Raw genomic sequence first — 23104 nt, 5'->3', positions numbered from 1 at the left:
ACGCCCCAACGTAATTACCTCTTGCATGATGGTTCATGTAGTTCATTATTTCTTGCTCAATTCAATTCAAAGTGTTCATAGCCAGTGCTGTATTATTAGTTTCAATTCGTATCCCTAGACACGTGTTTCATGATTCCTCAATCGTCAGTAGGGAAAAAAAGGAAAGCTCATAGGCTGCCTCATCTCTCAGGGCCAGGTCCACGCATAACATGAAGGCTGCTTCACTACGTGTGAATGTGTAGCTCCTTGCCTCCTAGGCTGTCTCTGCTCACCACTGTATTGTTGCCAGTCTTCGAAGATCCTAGGTAACTACAACAAGTACAATGCACTCCCTGCAAGAAAATTCCTCCACTGTAAGCACAAAGGCATGTCTCTAGCTAGTGCTTCACTCAACCATATGACACCCACAAACCTTCTTTTTCAGACCGAACAGGCTCCAAGCTAGCGGACCTCACGAGCCCCAGCTCATGACTGTTCTCCCTCAATTTCCTTCACTTTACTCCAATTTACTTTACTCAGTAAAGCAGTACTTAAAGCCACATCTAGTGTTCCTCGATTGCGGTCCCACCACATCCAGAAAAGTCTGCAATAGGTCAGCCCATACTCTCTACTGAAATGCTGTGTGTTGCTAGTCGATCCCTTCCTCTGTAGCAAGAAGCAACAGGTAGGATCTTTTTTATGGATTTTTTAAACCAATTTTTTGCACAATTAAACTGATTAATTTGTGTGACAGTCACCCTTTTAGCACTATTTTAAAGGCCTCATTCAAAATGCAGACAAGGGAAGTATTTCTCCATATGCCCGGAATAATAATTAGTACATTTTGGTTTGTTTTTGGCTGTGGTCTGTATGTCATTCTGACTGGACTCTGTTTTAGGTCTTAGGGAGGAATTTGCTAACGTGTGTGTGCTGATTTCAGGATATTTTTAAGACTTTGTGTTTTCTCAAAAGAGAAGTATTTGAGCCTCATTCTAAGCTAGGCCCTGCTCGAGGCCTAAGCAAAATATGCAAACTTGACACTTCTTTCTCTGTGCAGCAGGATTGCCTTTTCTAGCATGTTGAGGTTATGTGTTCTTTTTGCTGATTTTCTATGTTTTTCATCATTATTGCCAATCATAGAGGAGCTTTTCTGTAAGAGGACTACCTCGGTCTGTTTACGGGCTTAGGCCCTGTTATGACTAATCATGTGACTCTATTCTGCCTGCCAGAGGAGGGCCATTTGGTATTGCACAACGTTTTCTTGTTGGTTGTATTTTGTTATCATGCATGTGGCCCACAGAACGTTCTTCAGATTTGGTGCTACAGCATGCTTCTTTCACACGGAGGGGGATGTGAAGAATTGTGAGGGATTGTTACATAGATGCAATATTTCAACCAATATCACTAGCTGTCTGCAGGTCAATTGAACCATGATTCTGAGAACAGTGGGTGTTTATTGCTTCTTCTGAATTGTGTGGTATTTGATACATTTTCTCTTTGGAAAAGTGAAGAAGGTTCACTTTGCAGGTTTGCATATGTTTTTCTATGATTATCTACCTACTTCTTCCTCATAGCTATGTTCCTTTTCTCCTGACTACCTGATGTTTCCGTCTCTACCAATCACACCTATCACTGCCGGACTTCTAGTTTTACTTCACCTCTCTCATTATACTCTTTACCTCTCTGTATACCTCCTCCTTCCCCCCTCCCACAGTTCTTACTACCCAACAGAACTGGGGATCACTGACTAACTAGAGTAGTGCACACAAAGAAAGAGGGAAGGTAGGAAAAGGAGGGTAAGGTACTGATGTAGAGGGAAAAGTGCAAAATTCATGAGGTAGCTAGATTTAATTTCTTTTTTGTGTTTTGCAAAATGTTTTTACGGCTATGTGCACAGTGCATTTCTTTACTGTTTGTCATTAGAGGTTCTATTCTCCAAGCCAGAGTTTTAGAGCTGCTCTTCCTCTTACTTTTGTTATTACTTGTTCGATTCCCAGAGATTCCAGTCTAGCCCTTTCCCTTTAGTTTGTAATAGATTTCTGATTTATGTGATTCTCAGAATCAATGACATAGCTGGGGTGGGTAAGAGAATCTAACTACATTGTGCAGGGCATTAAGACTGCAGGTAAGTTTTCCGTTTTGAGATCTGCAGTGTACCTAGTCCAGGGGCGGCTCCTCCATTAGGGAGGAGTGTCGCTCCACTACTTTCTCACAGTGCTGTGGAAAAGTAAATTTTGCCATGTTCTGTGTCCCTACGTGTCATCCATCATATGTTATCTGTGCATGATTAATATGCATATGTATTCCCCATGTTCGATTAAAGACGCAATTACAGTTGTGTCCACCTCTAGTATGTCAGTTTCCAGTTCTCGTGAATATTACGAATATCAGGCCTATGTAAAGTTACGTTGCCACGTTTCTCAGTGTGCACGTTATTCCATTGTAAAGTCCCCGTTTCTAGGCCTCAAAAGGGCCCGGACACCAGATTCAGCTCCTGTCTCCTGAAGCCTCGCTGAGGAGCGATACAGCCCCCACCTGTATCCTCGACCCTTCACTTACTTCCTGCCTCACAGTGCCCGGCTCAGCCTGGCTCTGCCTCTGAGTCTGCCAAGAGTATGTTATGATTCCAGTTATCAGTTCAGTCCTCCTTCTCTGCATTCCTAAAGCTACTGAATCGCATCAATAGTTTCCGTCATTGTCTAGCCTTTACGTCTCCACGTAGGAGAAATACTGCATTTAATGGTCATTTAATATTCTTCATCACGCACTACATGTAGAATAATGCATGCTCCAGTCTTAGAGTCTGTTAGCCTCTCCCCTCCTGACTCTTAGTTCATATCAACATGTTCTCAAAACATCAGATACTAGATACTGCTTAGGTACATGTTGCCCTGACTCTCTAGACTTCAGTCTCTGCTCCTAGCACAGAGTTACTTCCTGCCTCACAGTGCCCGGCTCAGCCTGGCTCTGCCTCTGAGTCTGCCAAGAGTATGTTATGATTCCAGTTATCAGTTCAGTCCTCCTTCTCTGCATTCCTAAAGCTACTGAATCGCATCAATAGTTTCCGTCATTGTCTAGCCTTTACGTCTCCACGTAGGAGAAATACTGCATTTAATGGTCATTTAATATTCTTCATCACGCACTACATGTAGAATAATGCATGCTCCAGTCTTAGAGTCTGTTAGCCTCTCCCCTCCTGACTCTTAGTTCATATCAACATGTTCTCAAAACATCAGATACTAGATACTGCTTAGGTACATGTTGCCCTGACTCTCTAGACTTCAGTCTCTGCTCCTAGCACAGAGTTCGAAGCCCCCAGCTTCTCCTAGTAACACGTCATTGCCAGCTTGCGCGCACCATTAGGTCAGAGGTCCTGGCTCCTTAGGTAGCCCCCTCCATGTCTCCACCCCATTTATGACATATTCTGTTAAGTTTGCATCACATGTTTATGTATACGCCTCTGTTACACCTACTTTCACCCTTATCTTTCGCGACTGCTATTGACCACACCCACTGCTCCGCCTATCGTATGTATTGTAATGCAACTGTTTTAGTATATATGATCGTGTATTGTTATTAAATGTTAGCACGCCGATCCTGATTCTGCCCCCGGCAGCGCTGCCATCCTATTCCTGTGCAGGTTGTCCTGTTCCTGTCCTTTATGCTGTAATAAACCTGCAAAACTCCTACTACCTCGAATCTTGACTCTTATTTATTGAGCTATCTGTTATTGCTATGCCTAGTCAAACCTAGATCAGGTATTATTTATTTATATACCACATAATGGCGCCCGAACAGGGACTTGCCCTTTCCCCACGCGTCGGTGAAGCCACGCCGACCCCCTGACCCTCTGCAGTCGTGACGGAACTCTTCTGCGCACCGGCAGATATTTCTGCTTCAAGTATCCCTCAGGCCCACGGAGGAGACGGAGGAGGCGGTCCAGCATCCAGACGAGACGGTGGAGGAACGCGGCGAGTCCCGACCAGAGCCCAAGCCGAGAGTCCAAGGTCCGAGGTATCCGGAGGCCCACCCGTAACAGAAGTCCGAAGTTCGTCCGTCCGGCGTCGAAGCAGTCCAGTCCAGTCCGAGGCCTTCCGTTCTTGCTGCCCGGTGAGTACCGTTGCTGGGGTAGTATCTAGACAGGGTCAATCTGAATGACTCTGGTCCGTGGGTTGGTGGTACACAGACCCACAAACGAAGTGTCCACTTCGGTGGATGCGGGTTCTGACGTGTCTCTGTATGAGACCGGTAAGTTTCGTACTGTTTCAGCAGTGCATCTAGTTTCTGTTCTAGTCAGTTCTGTTCTCGAGAAAATTCATGTATTCTGTTTTCCGTATTCCAGGTGGTATTCTGTTCGAACTGTTATTCATAATGTTCTTCATGTATTTTAATGTCGTGGTATGAGTGCGAAGTGATTCTCGTGTTTATTGTGTATTGTATTGTGTCCAGATTATAGTTCAGTCATGCCACTCTTTTCAAAACTGCGTCAGTTAAAAACCAGAAAAGGTCTGCTAGAAGCAGCAGTTCCTGTTCCGCCTAGGGACAGTCCAGGTCATTTTATGTACCAGAAGCATGGCATAAGTGCCATATTGTATCTAGATTTATGGGTAGAGTATACCAAACAGTTAGAGGAAAAGTATAGATGGCCTGTATCAGGCACATGGGATGCCGAGTGCATCATGAGAGTAGAAGAAGCATTATGGAAAAAGAAAGCCAGACAGTCACAGAAAGATGCCATCGAGTTATGGCGCAAAGAATCTCATAAAAGAACCGAAAAAGAAATCAGAAAGTCAGAACTAAGTAGAGAATCCTTAGAACGAGCCCAAGAAAGGGAATTAATCGAGATAGGTGAACGAGTCAAAACCGAACAGACAGACAGACAGAGGAACGCCCTCATTAAGGGTATGTATCCTCTTCTTGCCGAGGGCTTGCCAAAAGCGACCCCAGAGGCATCCAGTAATTTCCCGCCACCATTAGTTCCGACCAAGCTACGTCACAAACCGACCGCAGCTGATATTTTCATTTCGTCCTATTTGGACGACACAGTCCCAGAATATGCAAATCCTGTTCCTGCTCCGCCAGTCCCTGTAAATCAGGCACTTCCCGCTCCTCCAGACACCGGAGTACCTGTTACGGTACCCCCGGTCCAGCCCGCCATACAAGTCCAGCCTGCATTTCCATTTCCCACTCTGCCAGGACGAAGAGCATCAGTAGACGACTCTAGTTTAGGGGCGGCAGGGGGAGGTCCTCCTCAAACCCCGCCGCCACACAAGCGTTTAACGTTAGCCGAATTACATGCACAAGCGTCACAGCGTACGCCCAGATATCAGTCTGTTGCAGAAATAAGAAAAGCCCTTACTGAATGCTGTTATGATCCAGTCCCAGGCGAGGATAGTATGGTTTTATATTCATTACGCGTGAGAAAGGTGACCGAGTATCTAGTCACCCTACCAGATATGAAAGAAGATCTAGACAGAATATATCGTTTCATCCGTACAGGGAATGATCCAGAAAGTATTAGTGATGTCATGTGCCAAAGAAAAGTTGAAGTCCAGCTCATGATATTAAAGTTTCTGATTAATTGTCTAATACGGGAACAAGATTATCCGACCAAAGATCGAGCCGAAATGAAAATCCTGACAAGGTGGAGTGATAATATAGCCGAGGGTAAGCACAAGACTATCGGTAGTATAGAGAGTATGTACAAGAAAATCCGTAAAGAAATAATAAGGGTACACGAACAACGTAAAGAAGCACAAGTAAGCGAGAAAGAAAATGACTCTTCTACAGAAGAGGTAGAGGACGAGAATCCCGACAGAATAGCGTATGTAGGAAAATCTAGATTTCCAGATCGCCATTTGCGCCTAGAAAACAAGTCAATTTTTCACCATCCAGCACCAGAACAAGGTTCTCTGGAACAAGTATTTCAAGCTACCGATCACATTCTGAAATCACGAATCGGTTATAGTGAGTTAAGTACCATGCATGAACAAGAACTAGCCCGATCAGCAGTCCGATGGATTACTGATTCTACCACTTTTCCAGACGAAATAGTGGCACAAATGTTCCTGAAATTGCCCCCAGCCGAGCAGCGACTGGCGGGTATGTATATGATCCAGCACCTCATTACACTGTATGAGGGTCAACATTCTGATCCAGGTCCGTTACACGATGTCCTGAACGAGTTACTCCAGTATAAATGGAAAGGTTTAGGTACCGATTTGATTAGTGTCATTTTAGAACAGCGCCACAAATACAGAACGTTTTTGAATCCGCATTTTGTTCATGTCTCACCTCCAGAAAGTAAACCCTTTTACATAGACAGACAGAATCCGTTACGAGAAGTACATCCAATTAAGACAGACGGTGGTGAAATGCAACGAGTGTTTGTTTACACCCCTATCACAAAGATGGAACTCTTAGAGATGAAAAAGTTAATTCCCTGTCATGATAAAGATCCAGCAGGGTTCCACCGAGAATTAAAAGACATGCTCCGTATGGGAGAATACACGTATCCAGATATTATTAAAATGTTAAAAGTCCTGTTGCCCGCAGGGGTATATGAGAAACTCAAAGAAAAAGAATGGGAGGTGGGAGAGAAAAAGATCGATTGGGCAGTTCTAGAAGCTGAAGACAAGGCACGAGTACCAGGTACCGGTCTTGGAGATAAATGTAAAGAATTACCAGAATTGTTAATACAAGTTTTGCCCAGGTTATTGACAACTAGAAAAGAAGACTGGGATGCAATCTCAGCCTGTAAACAGAAACAAGACGAAGATATTAGTGATTATTATTCCAGATTTGAGAAATGTTTTACCATAAACAGTGGCCTCAAGACGAGTAGCGAGTCATACCCTCATCTTTTTGTTACTAAATTAGTCGAGAACTCAAGCCCACAAATTAAAAACCGAGTTTTGAAAGTCGAAAGTACCTGGCAAGCTAATACCCCGTCCCAGATGTTACAGATGCTTCAATATCACCAGAATAGAATCAGAGAAGAGCAAGATCACGAAAGGAAACGTATGAAAGACACGAAAATGAAAGTACTAGTTGCACAATCCGTTCCTCAAGACAGTCAGAAGAGGGGTACAAATCAAGCCAGTCATCCTGCAGCTCCCGTTAAAGGAAACTGCAATTATTGTAAACAGCCAGGTCATTTTATAAACGAGTGTGCAGTTCTGAAACACAATATAGCTACCGGTAAGACTAAAGAAAGACCACGTCCGCCGAGACAAGAACAAGTTACACAGACTCCTCAGTCACAGAATGCACCACAGACAGTTACAGCACCGCAGCCTATCGCTGCAACACAGCATGTTACACAGCAGATGTACCAGTATGCACAGTCCGAGTATCCAGAGTATCAGCCATATTCATGAAACAGCCTAGAGAGGGAGGTAGGCTTGCCTCTCATCGAGATACCTGTAGATCAAGAAGGTCCCTATGTTCATAGTCAAGTATTAGGGAAAGACAGAAAGTTTTTGATTGATACAGGGGCAAGTAGGACCACTATAAGTCACGCCGAAGTTCCAGGGGCTCCGCTCTCAGGCTCAAGAAATGTTTCCCTTGGATTTTCAGGAAAACCTATTGTAAATGAAATATCAAAGCCAGTTACTCTAGAAGTAGGTCCATTGTCCCGCACTACTGACCTGTTACTTACTAAGTCATGTCCAGAAAATCTATTAGGCATTAAGACACTGAAAGAGTTAGGTGCAGTTATATGCTGTTCCCCAGAGGGAATACGATTGTTCCTACGTGACTTCAAGGGTCACTATGTATTACGAGATTTTGATCCCAGATTGTCCAAAGTTCCGCAGCATCTATGGGCGCAAGGTCCAACTGATGTTGGCTTTATGCAAATCACACCCCATCGTGTGACTCTCAAGCCAGGTGTAGTGTTACCACGAATCAGGCAGTACAGATTGCCACCTGAGGCTGTAGCAGCCTTATCCAAAATTATTGACGAGCTCATGGCTCAAGGAGTAGTTGTAGAAACTGACTCCAATGTATGCAATTCACCGATCATTCCAGTCATGAAACGTACTGATCCAAATGCACCTCCAGTATATCGATTAGTGATTGATCTCCGAGAGCTTAATAAATGTATTATTCCCCAGTATCCAGTTGTCCCAGATATCTCTTCCCTGTTGACAGCCATTGATTCAGAAGCCTCATTTTTCACTGTCATAGACCTCAAGAATGCGTTCTTCAGTGTCCCCATTCATCCAGACAGCCAGTTTCTTTTCGGATTTTGTTTAAATGGAAGGAGCTATATGTTCACACGAGCTCCTCAAGGTTTCACAGAAAGTCCTAGTATTTACAGTCAAGCACTCAAGAGACAACTAGACAACATTCACATGCCAACTGACACTGCCCTGCTCCAGTATGTCGATGATCTCCTGATCACAGCCCGTTCTGAATGTGCTTGCGAGCGAGCATCACTTACAGTCTTGTATTTCCTTGCCGAGATGGGGCACAAGGTGTCCCCTTCTAAGCTTCAATTCTGTGTCCAGCAAGTGGTCTACTTAGGACACTTACTGTCCAAGAGGGGTAGGCAGTTGACACCTGACCGTATCCAGTTAATAGCGAGTCTTCCTCAGCCCAAGACCCAGAAGGAGGTACGTGCTTTTATTGGCCTCACTTCTTATTGCAGACAATGGATTCCTCAGTATGCATTTCTGGCCAAGCCACTGATACAGTTAACGACACAGGAGGCAGCCGTATCGACTGTCCTCCCTTGGACATCTGAACATACACTTAGTTTCAATGAGTTAAAGAAAGCCCTATGTCAAGCTCCAGTTCTAGCAACACCGAACTACAGTAAGTCTTTTACACTTTTCGTCACAGAACGCGAAGGTACAGCATTATCTGTCCTCACACAAGATCAAGCAGGACAATACAAGCCTTGTGCTTATTTCTCGAGCACATTAGATCCTGTAGCCCAGGCTCTGCCTGCGTGCCTCAAGTCAGTTGCAGCCACAGCACTAGCTATCAGACAAAGTGATTCCATAGTATTAGGACACTCCTTGACAGTACAAGTTCCACACTCCGTGGAAGTTCTTTTAAACCGAACACAAACTCAGCACTTGACAATTGCACGTTTAACAGGTTATGAACTGACACTGTTCCAGCCACACATAGAAATCAGACGCTGCAACGTTTTAAATCCTGCTACATTGTTACCATCAGTTACTTCGAATTCTGCCGCACACGACTGTGTGGAAGTAGTTAACATCATGACAAAGCCAAGACAAGATCTGACAGATATTCCATTACCAGACCCCGACCTGACACTTTATGTGGATGGTTCATGCATGAGAACTAGTACAGGAGAACTAGTAGCCGCGTATGCAGTGACTACTGACACTGAAGTTATTGAGACACACCGTATTGACACCCTGTCTGCTCAAGCAGCAGAGCTAGTTGCTCTGACTCAAGCCTGCATACACGCTAAAAACTTGAAAGTTAATGTTTACACAGATTCACGTTACGCATTTGGAGTTGTACACGACTTCGGAGTGCTCTGGCAAGAGAGAGGTTTCATGACTTCTCATGGAACCAAGATTCAGCATGGTCTCCTTATTCAGGCTCTGTTAGATGCCATACATTTACCGACATCCATTGCTATCATGAAGTGCAAAGCACATACGAAGGTTACTGACACTATTTCCCAAGGTAATGATCTAGCAGATCGCACAGCCAAGCTTACAGCTCAGACTCCAGACACTTCAGTTAATCCGACACAGACACACACTCCAGATCCGACTACATGCATGACAGTTAAAGACCCTACTCAAGATGTCATAGATATCCAGTTACATGCTACTCCCGAGGAAATCAAGAAATGGTCCGAACAAGGAGGGGTCCAGACAGATCAGGGATGGGTAACAAAAGGTAAAGCCACATGGTTTCTCCCCGACTCTATGGTTCAAGTCATTATTAATACCGCACATAGTCCAGCACATTTAGGAGAAAAAGCTATGTTAGACAGTATCCAGAATATTTGGTTCAACAAGCATTTACGAGCTGCAGCCAAGCAAAAAGTCCGTACTTGTATGATATGTTGTCAGTTCAATCCAGGTAAAAGTGTCCCGGTGGAACAAGGTGGATTCCAGCCCCCTGACCACCCTTTTGAAGTCCTCCAGATGGATTACATTCAGATGGAGCGATGTCGAGGTTTCAAGTATGTCCTTGTAGTTGTATGCGCTTTGTCCAGGTGGACGGAGGCATATCCAGTCCCAGATTACACAGCCGCGACCACTGCCAAGCAGCTGGTTCGTGAGTTCTTCCCCCGTTATGGACTCCCTAGAGTCGTATATTCTGACAACGGCCAGCCATTCTCATCTGAACTCATGAAGCACGTTTCCCTTTTGTTAGGGTACCAGTGGAAGTTCCATTGTGTACGCCATCCAGAAGCGGCCGGTCTAGTAGAGAGACATAATCAGACTTTGAAAATCCGTATTGCAAAAGTTTGTCAAGAGAAAGGTGTAGACTGGCTAGTAGCTCTGCCAGTTGCTCTGTTCTATATGCGCATGGTCGCACATTCCAGATCAGGTCTGTCCCCGTACGAGGTCGTATTCGGCCGCCCCCCTAACATGTGGGGTACTCCTAGACCCCGAAGTATTACCGATGTTTCAAGTAATATGCTGACAGATTACCTAGCTTCCTTGATGTCTGCCCTCAACTCTTGTCGTTCACAGGTTGCCGCCGCATTTCCAGACAATACCGAGGTGGCACCGCATGAAATCGTTCCTGGATCCATGGTCCTAGTGCGAAATTTCGACCGTTCAAGTCCGCTGGAGCCTCGCTGGAAGGAGCCCCGACAGGTCCTCCTGGCCACCCGTACAGCCGTGAAGTTGGAGGGACGCAAAGGCTGGGTGCATCTTTCGCATATTAAGAAATTTTATGGATTGAAGCCAGTCTCAAAGAACATTTCCCAGGATTCAAAGGACTGCCAAAGTACTATTCTTAAGGACTGTCCCGCAAAGAACAATGATACTGAACCCTCCCTGTTAGAGAAAACTCCGCAACAGGAGTATAAACTCAAGTTAAGGTCTAGTAAAATAAGTCAGCCAGTTTGATTGTCTAAGTCCTCCCCTAGGTGAAACGGTTAGACCGGTTTCTGACATGTATAAAATAGACCCCCATAGTGAGAGAGTTAGTCAAAACTCAATCCGATGTATCGTTTTTCTATGTTTCATATTATTTCTCAGTATTATGATTTCCTGCACCAGTTATGCATTTTACCTGTATTTTCCAGTTTCTCATGTAAATAAGTCCTCTAATGCTACAGTAGAGCACACGTTTAGTGATCTGCCTCCTCATGAACTCTCTTACCGCCTCGCTATGCGTAATAATTCTTTCATCCGCATGTTACATTATTCACACCAGACCAGCAATGCCACTAATTGTTGGGTGTGTGGTCGACTCCCCCCTTTCCAGACCCCGAAGGGAGTTCTGCCACTCTTTCCTTATCCATTTTCACATAATGGTTCGTGTGGAGCATGGTCCACGTTAACGTCATCCTCAACAGATATGTCTTTTCTTAACAGTACATGTTTCCCAGACAAGCAAGGTCTTCCCCACAGAACAGGGTTAGATCTAGAAAACGAAGTTTACAACTTAGGTAATTATTCTTCGAATTTCATGGTCCTGAATGTTCAGTCTGATTCCACTCCAGACTTACCTGCTATTTCAGTACTACCAGTCAAAGGCGAATTATGTGTTAGAAATAATGGTTCCGTACATGTAGGACATAGCGATTGTACTACTATTGTCAAATATAGTGACAGTGGGAAATCTATTTTCAAAGCTTCACGTCATTCTTATTTTATTTGTGGTCAGACCGCATATGTTCGTCTGCCCCTCGATTGGGAGGGAACCTGTTACATTGCCTTCCTACTGCCACCTGTTTTCCTAGCCCCATCTGATTATCATAGAAACACACATCTAGTACACCTTAGACATAGAAGGGAGTCCCCCATTGTCGATTATACTGAAACTGCTCTAGAACAGTATACAGATTTCAATAGAGGCTTCTTCTTCTTTATAGGACCTATCCAGAATAGTAAGCTAATTCGTAGATTAACCAGAACCCTTGAAGTAGTAGTTAATGAGACTGCCTCTGCTCTAGGTAACTTAACCGAAGAGCAATCTGCTATGAGATTTGTCGTTTTACAGAATCGTCTCGTCCTTGACGTCATATTGGCCGATAGGGGCGGGGCCTGTAGAGTCATCGGATCTAGTTGCTGCATTTTCATTCCAAATAACGCGCCGTCTGTTTATTCAGCTATAACCAGACTCCATAAAATTGCCCATCTGTTACACCAAGATCCAGGCACCTGGACATGGTCCGGTTGGTTCTGGAATATAATTTCCGCTTGGGGATGGAAAGTCTTGTCCTTTCTAGGTATTGCAGTAGCGATCATATTCAGCTGCTGCCTCTGTATACAATGTGGCCCTGCGATTTGCGGCATTTGTGTTACCTCTTGTATTCCTAGTCCCAAGCCCCGTTCTAAAACACGTTCCCAGAAAATTCGAGACGAGCAAATGATACTGTATGAAATGATAGATGGTATCATGAATATTGATGTTTCCTGATGGAAACGTAGTGACAAGGAGGGAATGTGGAAAAGTAAATTTTGCCATGTTCTGTGTCCCTACGTGTCATCCATCATATGTTATCTGTGCATGATTAATATGCATATGTATTCCCCATGTTCGATTAAAGACGCAATTACAGTTGTGTCCACCTCTAGTATGTCAGTTTCCAGTTCTCGTGAATATTACGAATATCAGGCCTATGTAAAGTTACGTTGCCACGTTTCTCAGTGTGCACGTTATTCCATTGTAAAGTCCCCGTTTCTAGGCCTCAAAAGGGCCCGGACACCAGATTCAGCTCCTGTCTCCTGAAGCCTCGCTGAGGAGCGATACAGCCCCCACCTGTATCCTCGACCCTTCACTTACTTCCTGCCTCACAGTGCCCGGCTCAGCCTGGCTCTGCCTCCGAGTCTGCCAAGAGTATGTTATGATTAGGGCTCCCGGTTTTATGGTATCTATTTTTTTGCCATTTCCGTCTGTATTTATCCATATTTATTTTTTTGGCATTTTTTCTGTATTTATCCACATTTATTTTTTCCACAAGCAAAAGACGAGGCCACAGCTAGTATTTTTCCACTTTTATTTAAATTGACAATGCACACCTGCGCCCGGTTGTTATTGGGCCGGTGCAGGTGCAAAACCTGATGGTGGCAGGAAGGCGTCTTCATACCGGGTAGGGAAAGAAGAAATAGAGTCAGGTGAGCCCCAAATAAAGAGAAAAAGTTATGAGGGCGAGGCCGTAGCAGTGTGCTAAACTGTGTTGGTGACTGCTGGCACAGCCCACCTTCCTTGCCCTCAGATATTCCTCCCCATCTCTGGTAACTTTGCTTGATTTCTGCTACCTGTGGATCGAGGCAGAGATACTAAAACTGCAGGTAATTTCCAACATTTCCAAAATCTGAGGGATTTTTCAAAGACTCCAGAATCTGTGGGAAATTATGAAATATGGGTTTTCTGCAAAAAGGTCTGTACATCAGATTTGGATGCATAAGTCATTAGTGACGAAACTTTATCCTGGATGAGCTGTTTGTGGAGGGTGGGGTACAACTATGGCATTTGTGTCGAATTCATGGCATCATTTCAGGGCTGACTCTTGGATCTTTGCCAATGCCTCTCGTGTACATCTGACCCCTATCCCTACGCGCCATTCCCTGTTTACTTCAAAGAAGGGATCCATATTGTGTTTACTGTCACCCCAGCCGTCTTTTTGTTATGTGTGTGCTGAATGCCACAGGGTGCCTTAGTTTATCGCGATGGTGGAGGGAAAGGGCCCACCGTCGCGCCATTTCACGATTGATGGCCTACTTAGCATTAACCTCATGCTAAGTAGGCCATCAATCGTGGAATGGCGCGACGGCTGGCCCTTTCCCTCCACCATCGCGATAAACTAAGGCACCCTGTGGCATTCAGCACACACACTAATTTCAAAATAAACTTCAGCCCCCACCTCCCCCTCATCCACATGATGATTGAACATGATCCTCTGCTGATGCTGCTCTGAAAGGGCTCTGTTTTCTCTCTGAATTTGGGTCATTACATTAGTTACTCAGAAGGTGAGCGTGAGATCGCTTCAGCAGCCCCCAATAAAAGAAAATTGTTTAAATGCGGCTCTATTAGGGGGCCGGTATGTGACACACTGCAGCATGAAAACTGTAAGTAGACTGTAGGTGCAGTCTAAGTTATTGGATTATAAAAATATTTCGGCCAGTTTCGACCCCTACTAGCCGGTAATATGTAAATATGTTGGTAAATCCAAACACGATCTCTCGGACAGAGTCTGATCACACGAGCAGGTTCATTTAGAGCGCGCGGAAATGGTGGACATTTGCGATATTTACATGGTCATTAAAAAGCAACGTTTCTTGCACAAGGAACCAACATGAAATACCTTAGCTCCTATGAGAAACAGTGTGACTGTTCAAGGAAATGGAACAGAAAACGCAAAACGTGGGGCAGTGAAGATTCAGGAGACTTTTTTTTCGACAATATGCAGCCTGTACTGATATTGCTACTTTGACGCTCCGATGTACGTAATGCCCGTGTCCTGTCTACCAGTGCTATAATGTTGTGAGGGTACTGTTTACAGAGGCACTTTGTTGCTGAAACAAGCCCATATCGCAAAAGCACATGCGATGACAATCGCCTCATATTAAAAAAGTAGCCGAAATTTCCAGAGTCACTGACAAAGGAACACTTCCAGCGGAACTAATTCTTATGGAACACTCCACTTGACTTGAGCCGCAGGTCGTCACGGGTCAAATACTCGAAGCACAAGTGTGTTTTGTGCAAGTTTTTTTTAGAAATGCAATGACATGCCTGCCAGGGCCTACTTAGCATTAACCTCATGCTAAGTAGGCCATCAATCGTGGAATGGCGCGACGGCTGGCCCTTTCCCTCCACCTACGCACTGCATTCAGCACACACAGTAATTAACAACAGCCCCCACCTCCCCATCACCCACATGATGACTGAACACGATCCTCTACTGATGCTGGGGAATGGGGGGGCAGGGGAAATCCTCTTACCTGCGGACTGGTGCAGAGCTCGAGTGCCGGGGCCCTGGAGATGCAGAACGTAGAGAAGGGCCGGTGCAGGTGCAAAACCTGATGGTGGCAGGAAGGCGTCTTGTAACCGGGCAGGGAAAGAAGAAATAGTCAGGTGAGCCCCCATATAAAGGGAAAAAGTAATGAGGGTGAGGCCGTAGGTGTTGGCACGCTCACACACATAGGCTTGATTCCCACGAGGATTGGCTCAGGTGAACTGTCCTTCAAAGACCCTGTGCCAATTTGTCCACACGAGGGCGCCAAAAGACTGATTGGAAGGGAATAGAATGAATTCAGGCAGCGGCAGCGGCAGCACAGCAACATTTGCCAGTGTTTTGCCGTTTCTATATATAAATACAGACAAAGGAAATATAGATTTCCGTCTGTATTTATATGTAAATATCCGTAAAAACGGAAAACCGGGAGCCCTAGTTATGATTCCAGTTATCAGTTCAGTCCTCCTTCTCTGCATTCCTAAAGCTACTGAATCGCATCAATAGTTTCCGTCATTGTCTAGCCTTTACGTCTCCACGTAGGAGAAATACTGCATTTAATGGTCATTTAATATTCTTCATCACGCACTACATGTAGAATAATGCATGCTCCAGTCTTAGAGTCTGTTAGCCTCTCCCCTCCTGACTCTTAGTTCATATCAACATGTTCTCAAAACATCAGATACTAGATACTGCTTAGGTACATGTTGCCCTGACTCTCTAGACTTCAGTCTCTGCTCCTAGCACAGAGTTCGAAGCCCCCAGCTTCTCCTAGTAACACGTCATTGCCAGCTTGCGCGCACCATTAGGTCAGAGGTCCCGGCTCCTTAGGTAGCCCCCTCCATGTCTCCACCCCATTTATGACATATTCTGTTACGTTTGCATCACATGTTTATGTATACGCCTCTGTTACACCTACTTTCACCCTTATCTTTCGCGACTGCTATTGACCACACCCACTGCTCCGCCTATCGTATGTATTGTAATGCAACTGTTTTAGTATATATGATCGTGTATTGTTATTAAATGTTAGCACGCCGATCCTGATTCTGCCCCCGGCAGCGCTGCCATCCTATTCCTGTGCAGGTTGTCCTGTTCCTGTCCTTTATGCTGTAATAAACCTGCAAAACTCCTACTACCTCGAATCTTGACTCTTATTTATTGAGCTATCTGTTATTGCTATGCCTAGTCAAACCTAGATCAGGTATTATTTATTTATATACCACAGTGCGAGAAGCAGAAAAATAAAATGGTAAAACTGCCATTTTATGTTTCTGCTTCTCGCACTGCGACAAAGCAGAAGGGTTTGGTTGGGGGCGGGCGGGTGGGCTGGTTTGGTCTGGTCTAGGGGAGGTGTGAGGGTGCTGACTAGTTGGCACTCTGGGGCCGACCAAACCAGTCATATGCACTCTGCCTTTTCTCTATGTAGGCTGCCTGCAGCCTACATGGAGAAAATGGCCTCCCCATAGGCGCCTGGCTGGTCGACGTCCCGACCAATCACAATGCTGCCATTGCAGCGTTGTGATTGGCTTAGGGAAGGGATACTGCCTGCTTCCTGTTCCTGCCAGAGGCAGGAGAGAAGGAAAATGTGGGACCCGGCGAAGGGTAGTTTTTTAAAATGTATTATTCCCCCCTGCGCGAACCTCGTCCCACCCCCCACTCCCCAGCGACACCCCCCTGATTAATGCCGGCCGCGACTGTCCTAGTCTTTACCAATGTTACTGGCTCTATAAGCTTTAAAATGCTTAATTTCCTAAACATTTCTCTACAAATTAGAACTCTGGGAGTAACCAAATGGTGCTTCATGAAAGTGCATGCCCTGCGAATGTGGGGCACTTTTTTGGCAGTACCCGGGCCAAATTATGATCCTCATCCGACCCTGGTTCTGAGCCACTATTATTGACTCTGTGTGTTCTGACTACAGTGGGCCACCAGACACGCAGCTGACCGCCTCTCTCTGTCTACCTCTGTCTCTCTCCACTAGAAAGGTTGGACTTGGGTATATATCCACCCTCTATTAGTGATGGCTCGCCTCGTGTTGTGTGTCTCAGTGCAGGGTATAAAATCTCCAGAAGGATAACGGCAGACCAGGGACACAGACGCAGCTACATAAACAGTGCGTAGTTTAAGCCCAGCAGCTCACGAAGAGACGTTTGGTAATTGCAACACAAGCTGTAGAGGAAAGCATCGTTCTCCGGATATGAGGAAGGCAGCCAAACCACTGAGGGATTAACTGTTCATGAGAAGCGTCGGATCTGTGTAAACCGCTTCCTAGAGCAACAGGCCGCCTATGAGACTGGAGTGGGAGAGACTAGTGAAAATATAGTTTTATGCAAAAGGAGTCAGTTCAGAAAACAAGGCCTCCAGAGAAAAAAAACAGTACATGGACTTAATGCCTGGCGTTACACACGTATGCTGTTCTGCCTAAATCAATTCGTTGTTTTTTTTTAATTGGGCATGTGCCATGAGGAACTGCCGTATAAGGAAGCAGGACGCCACATTTCCAAGTTGCATGTGAATACTATAAATGTTCTTATGCACAAGTTTTTATTTAGCAAATATAAGTCATATTTTGCTCTGGACGTGGGAGAAGCCTGTGAACGAGTTGCTGTGCTTCATTTCAATTAAAACTTGGGTGCAACTATATCTTAGATTAGGTGTATATAAGTGACGCTCCTTGATTAATACTATAGGCTTAGATCCATTGAAAAAAAATGCAATGCATTCAAAAATAGGCCTAAGTCTAACGGGTAACGGAACTGAGCAGGCAAAGTAATACCTGGAGACAATTCTAGGGTCTGCGTGCAATGGAATAGTGATAAAATTGGCAGGATAGATAGGCATATCACTTTTCTACAGTCCGGTTTTATGCGTCTCTGTAAACAAACATTTAAGTCTGTTTCTTTTTATGGACTTAAAAAAGACAGTAGCCAGAAACATTAAATACCCCTCCATGTCCCAAATAGCTCTGAGTGAGTGGGTAAGGAAATCAAACCCAAAAGTTGTGTAGGAGATCGCGCTCCTCCTCAGGAAATTCTTATATTTCCTTCCTTACTTGTCTTTTATCCTTCCTGCTTTCCGTCATTCTTTGTCTTTTGCCATATTGCTTGCCATTCTCGTTTGTACTTTCTCCATCCAGACAGCCATCCATCTTTTCATCCATTCTTTCTTCTCCCCTTTCTTCCTTGTCTTTTTCTGCCTTCCTCTTTTATCCATCATCCATCCTTTCCTACCAATCCTTTTATCTCTCGAGCCATCGATCTTACCTTCATCTTTGTTTCCGCTCAACCCACAAATCCTCCCTCCAACACCCCCCCCCCCCCCTCCCCCCTCCATCCTTCCTTCCGCGTAAGAGTTTGTATTTAGGATCCTCTTGGAGTCCAGGTCTCCATTAAAGTCACAGTAAACAACAACTTACAAGTTTCATGTTACGCGGTACTGGCTGACCCCCCGCCCCCACACAGGATGCTAAAATGGGGGGGGGGGGGGGGGGCTTGAAAACTATTCCCTATGTGGAAAATGGCTAAAACGCACCTTTAGTCTATTCCTGAATAAAATAGTACAACCTGCCAACTGTTTACTGTTTAGTTAATGTCTGCTATAAATTTATTCTGCTATTCATTTATTCCACAACAGAAAGTCTGTATCATACGTCTATTGTATCATAGGTTTATTGTGTTTCTTCGCGTCACGTAGTTCTCCAGTGCCTCGTGGCACAGCAACGCTATAAACGCGTTTAACTGAAATAAACTCTACACGTGTGCTGTGAAGTAACAAACACTTCTTGAATGTCGTTCCAGGGAGTCACAATGGACCCTGATTACCTGAATGCTTTTAAACACTCTGCTTCCGACGACCAGCCGTCGCTGGACTGTACCACCACCACCCCAGGTGAGGACAGCGGGACATGACACCTTTGCTTGTTTTTCTGCTTCAGGCCCAATTCTTGGCCACTTCTGGCACGCGCCGTACTTTTCCTGCCTCTCTCTTGCTTTTAATGGAAGCAATTCTCCTGTCTGCAATTAAGCGTCCAAGGGCTCGTCACAAGGCTGCGGCGGTCTGAGGTAATCTTTACAACAGGCTTTCACGAACCAGCCAGCAAGTGCTCGTTCTTTCGAAAGGTCTATTCTGCCGTCTTGGGTCAGACCCTAAAAAGATAATTAATTACTTGCTGGTCAGTAATTGCTCAGTATCGATCGCTGCTTGTCGAATGGGAGGCATCGCGTGCAGCTCAACATGTTTGTTGTCGATGCCGTAGCAACTTCACTGAAGCCCATACTGAAGGCAGATTTTTTTCTCCAATCCTAGGTGAAAAGAGGCGGTATATCCAAACCAGCTCTCTGAAGGACCCTAAGCTGCAAGAACTGACAACGGTAGGGCCTCCATACCCTGAATGACGTATTAGTTTATGTCCTTGTGTTTCAGTGTCTGATTGGGATCACATTTTGGACCACACACTCCCCCAAAAAGTGGCCCACACTCATGAATCGTTCATTTTTTGTAGTTTTATTTATAGTGTGAACTGTGCCAAGAAACGGAGAATAACAGACTAATGTATGCCCCCTCCTCTTCTATGAGGGGAGAGGGGACACAACCCGAGGACCTCCCTCTCTGGCCCTAACGGCCCCCCCATACCACCCTAACTTTCCAGTCCTCCTCCCTACCCTAGCCCTCTGCAAAGCGAGTGCAAATGCATGGTTGCCAACATTTGAAAAGTATTTTCTGTGACACTTTGCAGCACAGCTATCAATTACTTACTTTAAAATTTACCATACCCACTATCCCAAAGCTCTGCCCAATCTGCCCACCCCTTATAATTCGCATAATTTAACTCCACCTACTTAAAATACTGTCACGGATTGGCATTTGCTTTATAAGACAAACCATGTGCTATAGAGTGGAAGGACGCAGAGTGGAGTAAAGTATTGTGGCATGGAGTGGAGTGGAGTGGAGTGGACCCTGACCGCTTGGTCTTGTGTGCCGCTCCCCATACTGCCTAGCTCCTTCTGAAGGTATGATTGCTCAGAGCCCTTGGGTCACTGGTTTGGTCCCACTGTAGGGTGACCACTTGCCTTGTACGCCGGGTAGTTTGGGTTAAATTGAAATGTAATTGTAATTGGGGCATATTGGGTTTCTACTTGAGCCTTTTCTGGGTTTTTCCGCCCACGCCTGCTCCCACCGTTTTCAGATGCCCGCAGCTCCAGGCTCCCTGCTCTCCCTCCTCTCTCCCTGCCTACACCTCCCAGGACTACTTATGGAGCCCAGTAAGAAGCCACTGAACTCTTAGTCTAACGTGCCGCTCCCCCCCCACTACCGCTGCCTTAGCCGCCTACTTCCTCCTGAAGATCTGACTGCTCAAAGCTTCCGGCATATCGACCAAGACCACCACGACACAACTCCAGTGCACCCTACTCAACGAATGATCACTCAGTAAATGCAACATTGAGATCTGGGACACGATCTCATCCCTCATTTCGGATGTCATCTTCCTCACAGAAATCTGGCTAAACCTGCCTCTGCTCCCAACATTCCCATTGCTATCCCCGAAGGCTGCAAGATAACACACCGGGACCAAACCAACAAACATGGAGGTGGAAGCGCCATCATCTACGTGGACTCCATCTGCTGTACAACATTCTCAGATGACCTTACCCCGGTAATGAACCACCTCAACTTCCAACTCCACACAGACAGAAAAAGCACCATCAGAAGTACCCTTGCCTACAGACCACCAGGACCATGTCCCAACTTCTGCAGCGCCATTTCAAACCTTATCGCCTGCTCACAATCAACTTAGAGCACTACGTACGCTGAGGGTACCTCAACTTCCACCTCAATTACCCTAGGGATGCCAATACCCCCAACCTCCTGGAAAGCATGAGTAACATTGGCCTCAAGCAGCTTGTCACCGACCGCACCCACATCACTGTACGCACTCTTGACCCCATCTTCACCTCCAGTGACAGAGTCCGGTACAACCACACGGCACAACTCACCTGGTCTGACTACTACAGTATCCGCTTCACCATCTCAGGGCCCACCTACTCTGACACCATGCCCTCCATATCTACGGGCACTTGAAAAAGGTATCAGAAGACCAGTGGAACAACGCCCAGTGGAACAACACTCTCTGCTCCCACCCCCAAGACTCTACACACGACCCAGAACAAGCAGCAAAAAAACAATTCTCCCAGTGGATCACAGAATGAACCAACACCATCGCCACTGCAAAGACAACCATGGTCAAAGGACAAAGGACAAATCAAAAGAGCATACTGGTTCACCAAGGAACTGCACTCCACCAATTGAAACTGCCGGCAACTAGAATGGAATGACGCATCAGCAAAAAGATGAAGACCGCACCGCACCGCCCCCAGGATCACTCTCAACCACTACCACCGCCTCTGAAAGGAACAAAGAAGAACACCTTAGCAGACCGCATTGAAGTCAGCGCAAAACACAGCAAGGAACTCTTTACCATTGTGAAGGAGTTCACTAATCCCTCAGCCATCGAGAATGACAATTACACCCTCCCAGAAACTGTGCAACAACCATGCTGACTTTTTCCACGACAAGATCGCCGCCATCTATGAAAATCTTGAATGCCAACCCTCCTCTGCCAACAGCACCAACCAGCTCACACCCATGAACACTAAGCTCAAACACCTACTCACCCACCAGGACTTCCTCACCACGCAAGACACTATTTCCATCTTGAACTCCGCGCACTCGGGAGCACCCCCGGATCCCTAACCCCAGCACGTTTTCAACCTTGGAAGCAAGACAATTGACGATGAGCTCAAGAAGGTCCTGAACACATATATCACCACAGATTCCTTCCCTGAGGACTGGAAACACAATGAATTGAGGCCACTCCTCAAAAAACCATCCACCAACCTAGCTGAATCAAAGAACTACCAGCCCATCTCTCTGCTCTCCTATCCAACAAAAGTGCTTGCATAAAATATGTGTACTGGAATGATTAGTAGACAGAATCAGATAAACATGGTTACAAGCACCAAAAGCATAAATAGTAGATATAGGTATACCATAGTGCTAAAACAGTATATATATATATATGCAGGCATATAAACAAGACAGTAATCTAGCATACTCCAACTATGCAAACCCTACTCTAAGGGTACATAGAGTTTGTGTACGTGTAGACCCAAAACTCCCCCAAGGGACCATCCAACCCCATTATTTGATGGGTTGGAGGGAAGGACCCTGTCTTGGTCACAAACTGGACACCGTTCACAAGATGTCAGGTTGCTGCGTGGCAATTTCTCAGCATGCAAGAATCCTCTGTGTCAGCGGAGGGGGGCGGGCCCCCCTATGCCGGTGGGAGCCCCGCACATGGGAGAAGAATCGGAGCCTTGTGGCCTCCATCCCGTGAGCAGAAGTCAGGCGGGAGCCAAGCCCGCGCTGGCGAGCGGCCAACCGACGACCGAGACTCCATCCCATGAGTAGAGGGCCAGGGGAGGAGCACCGTTGGTGCGTCCAGAGGCCCGCAGAGTCGTTAGCCAGAGGAGCCCCGGTGAGGGGGGCTCCATGAAGCATTGTCGGTGCCGGGAGTGGCACCAGAACAGCCCCGGTGAGCGGGGCTGAAGTCGGCGCATTGGTGATGCCATGAGTGGCACCAGGAGAGTCCCGGTAAAAGAGACTCTGACAGCAGAGAGTCACACAGCACTGGGGCAATTTGGTTACCTGAGTCCAGGTGAGTGGGACATAGGAGGCACAGTTTTTATTTATTTATTTATTTAATGCATTTTTATAAAGCGCGGACTTTACCCAAAGGTGTCAGAGCACTGTACAATAGAACCAGTTACGTTACATGAGAGAACTGTTGCAGGAATAGAACAAACAAAAATGGCCTGAACAGAGTGTACAAGCAAAAGTAAGAATAAATATGACACATTTTACAATGACTAAAGAACTTCCTGGCGAACAATAGCAGGCCATAGAATCAAAACAACGCAGGCAAAAGGA

General features: G+C 45.7%; 1 protein-coding gene across 3 annotated transcripts in view; it reads left to right on the top strand.

The window, feature by feature from the left end:
* Nucleotides 1-23104, top strand: part of PARVG (parvin gamma) — a 332525-nt gene that overhangs the window by 11720 nt on the left and 297701 nt on the right. For 2 of the 3 annotated variants that reach the window (XM_078673856.1, XM_078673858.1), the window contains exons 2-3: nt 18916-19006; nt 19424-19488. In XM_078673856.1, the coding sequence (XP_078529982.1) occupies nt 18925-19006; nt 19424-19488 (147 nt within the window). In that variant the 5' untranslated portion in view covers nt 18916-18924. The remainder of the gene's footprint in view (nt 1-18915; nt 19007-19423; nt 19489-23104) is intronic. The other variant, XM_078673857.1, reaches the window with a different exon arrangement.

The sequence above is a fragment of the Lissotriton helveticus genome, chromosome 1_1 (assembly GCF_964261635.1).
Source record: "Lissotriton helveticus chromosome 1_1, aLisHel1.1, whole genome shotgun sequence".
In the NCBI taxonomy this organism is placed as follows: Eukaryota; Metazoa; Chordata; class Amphibia; order Caudata; family Salamandridae; genus Lissotriton; species Lissotriton helveticus.
This window is presented reverse-complemented; position numbering and strand designations above follow the sequence as displayed.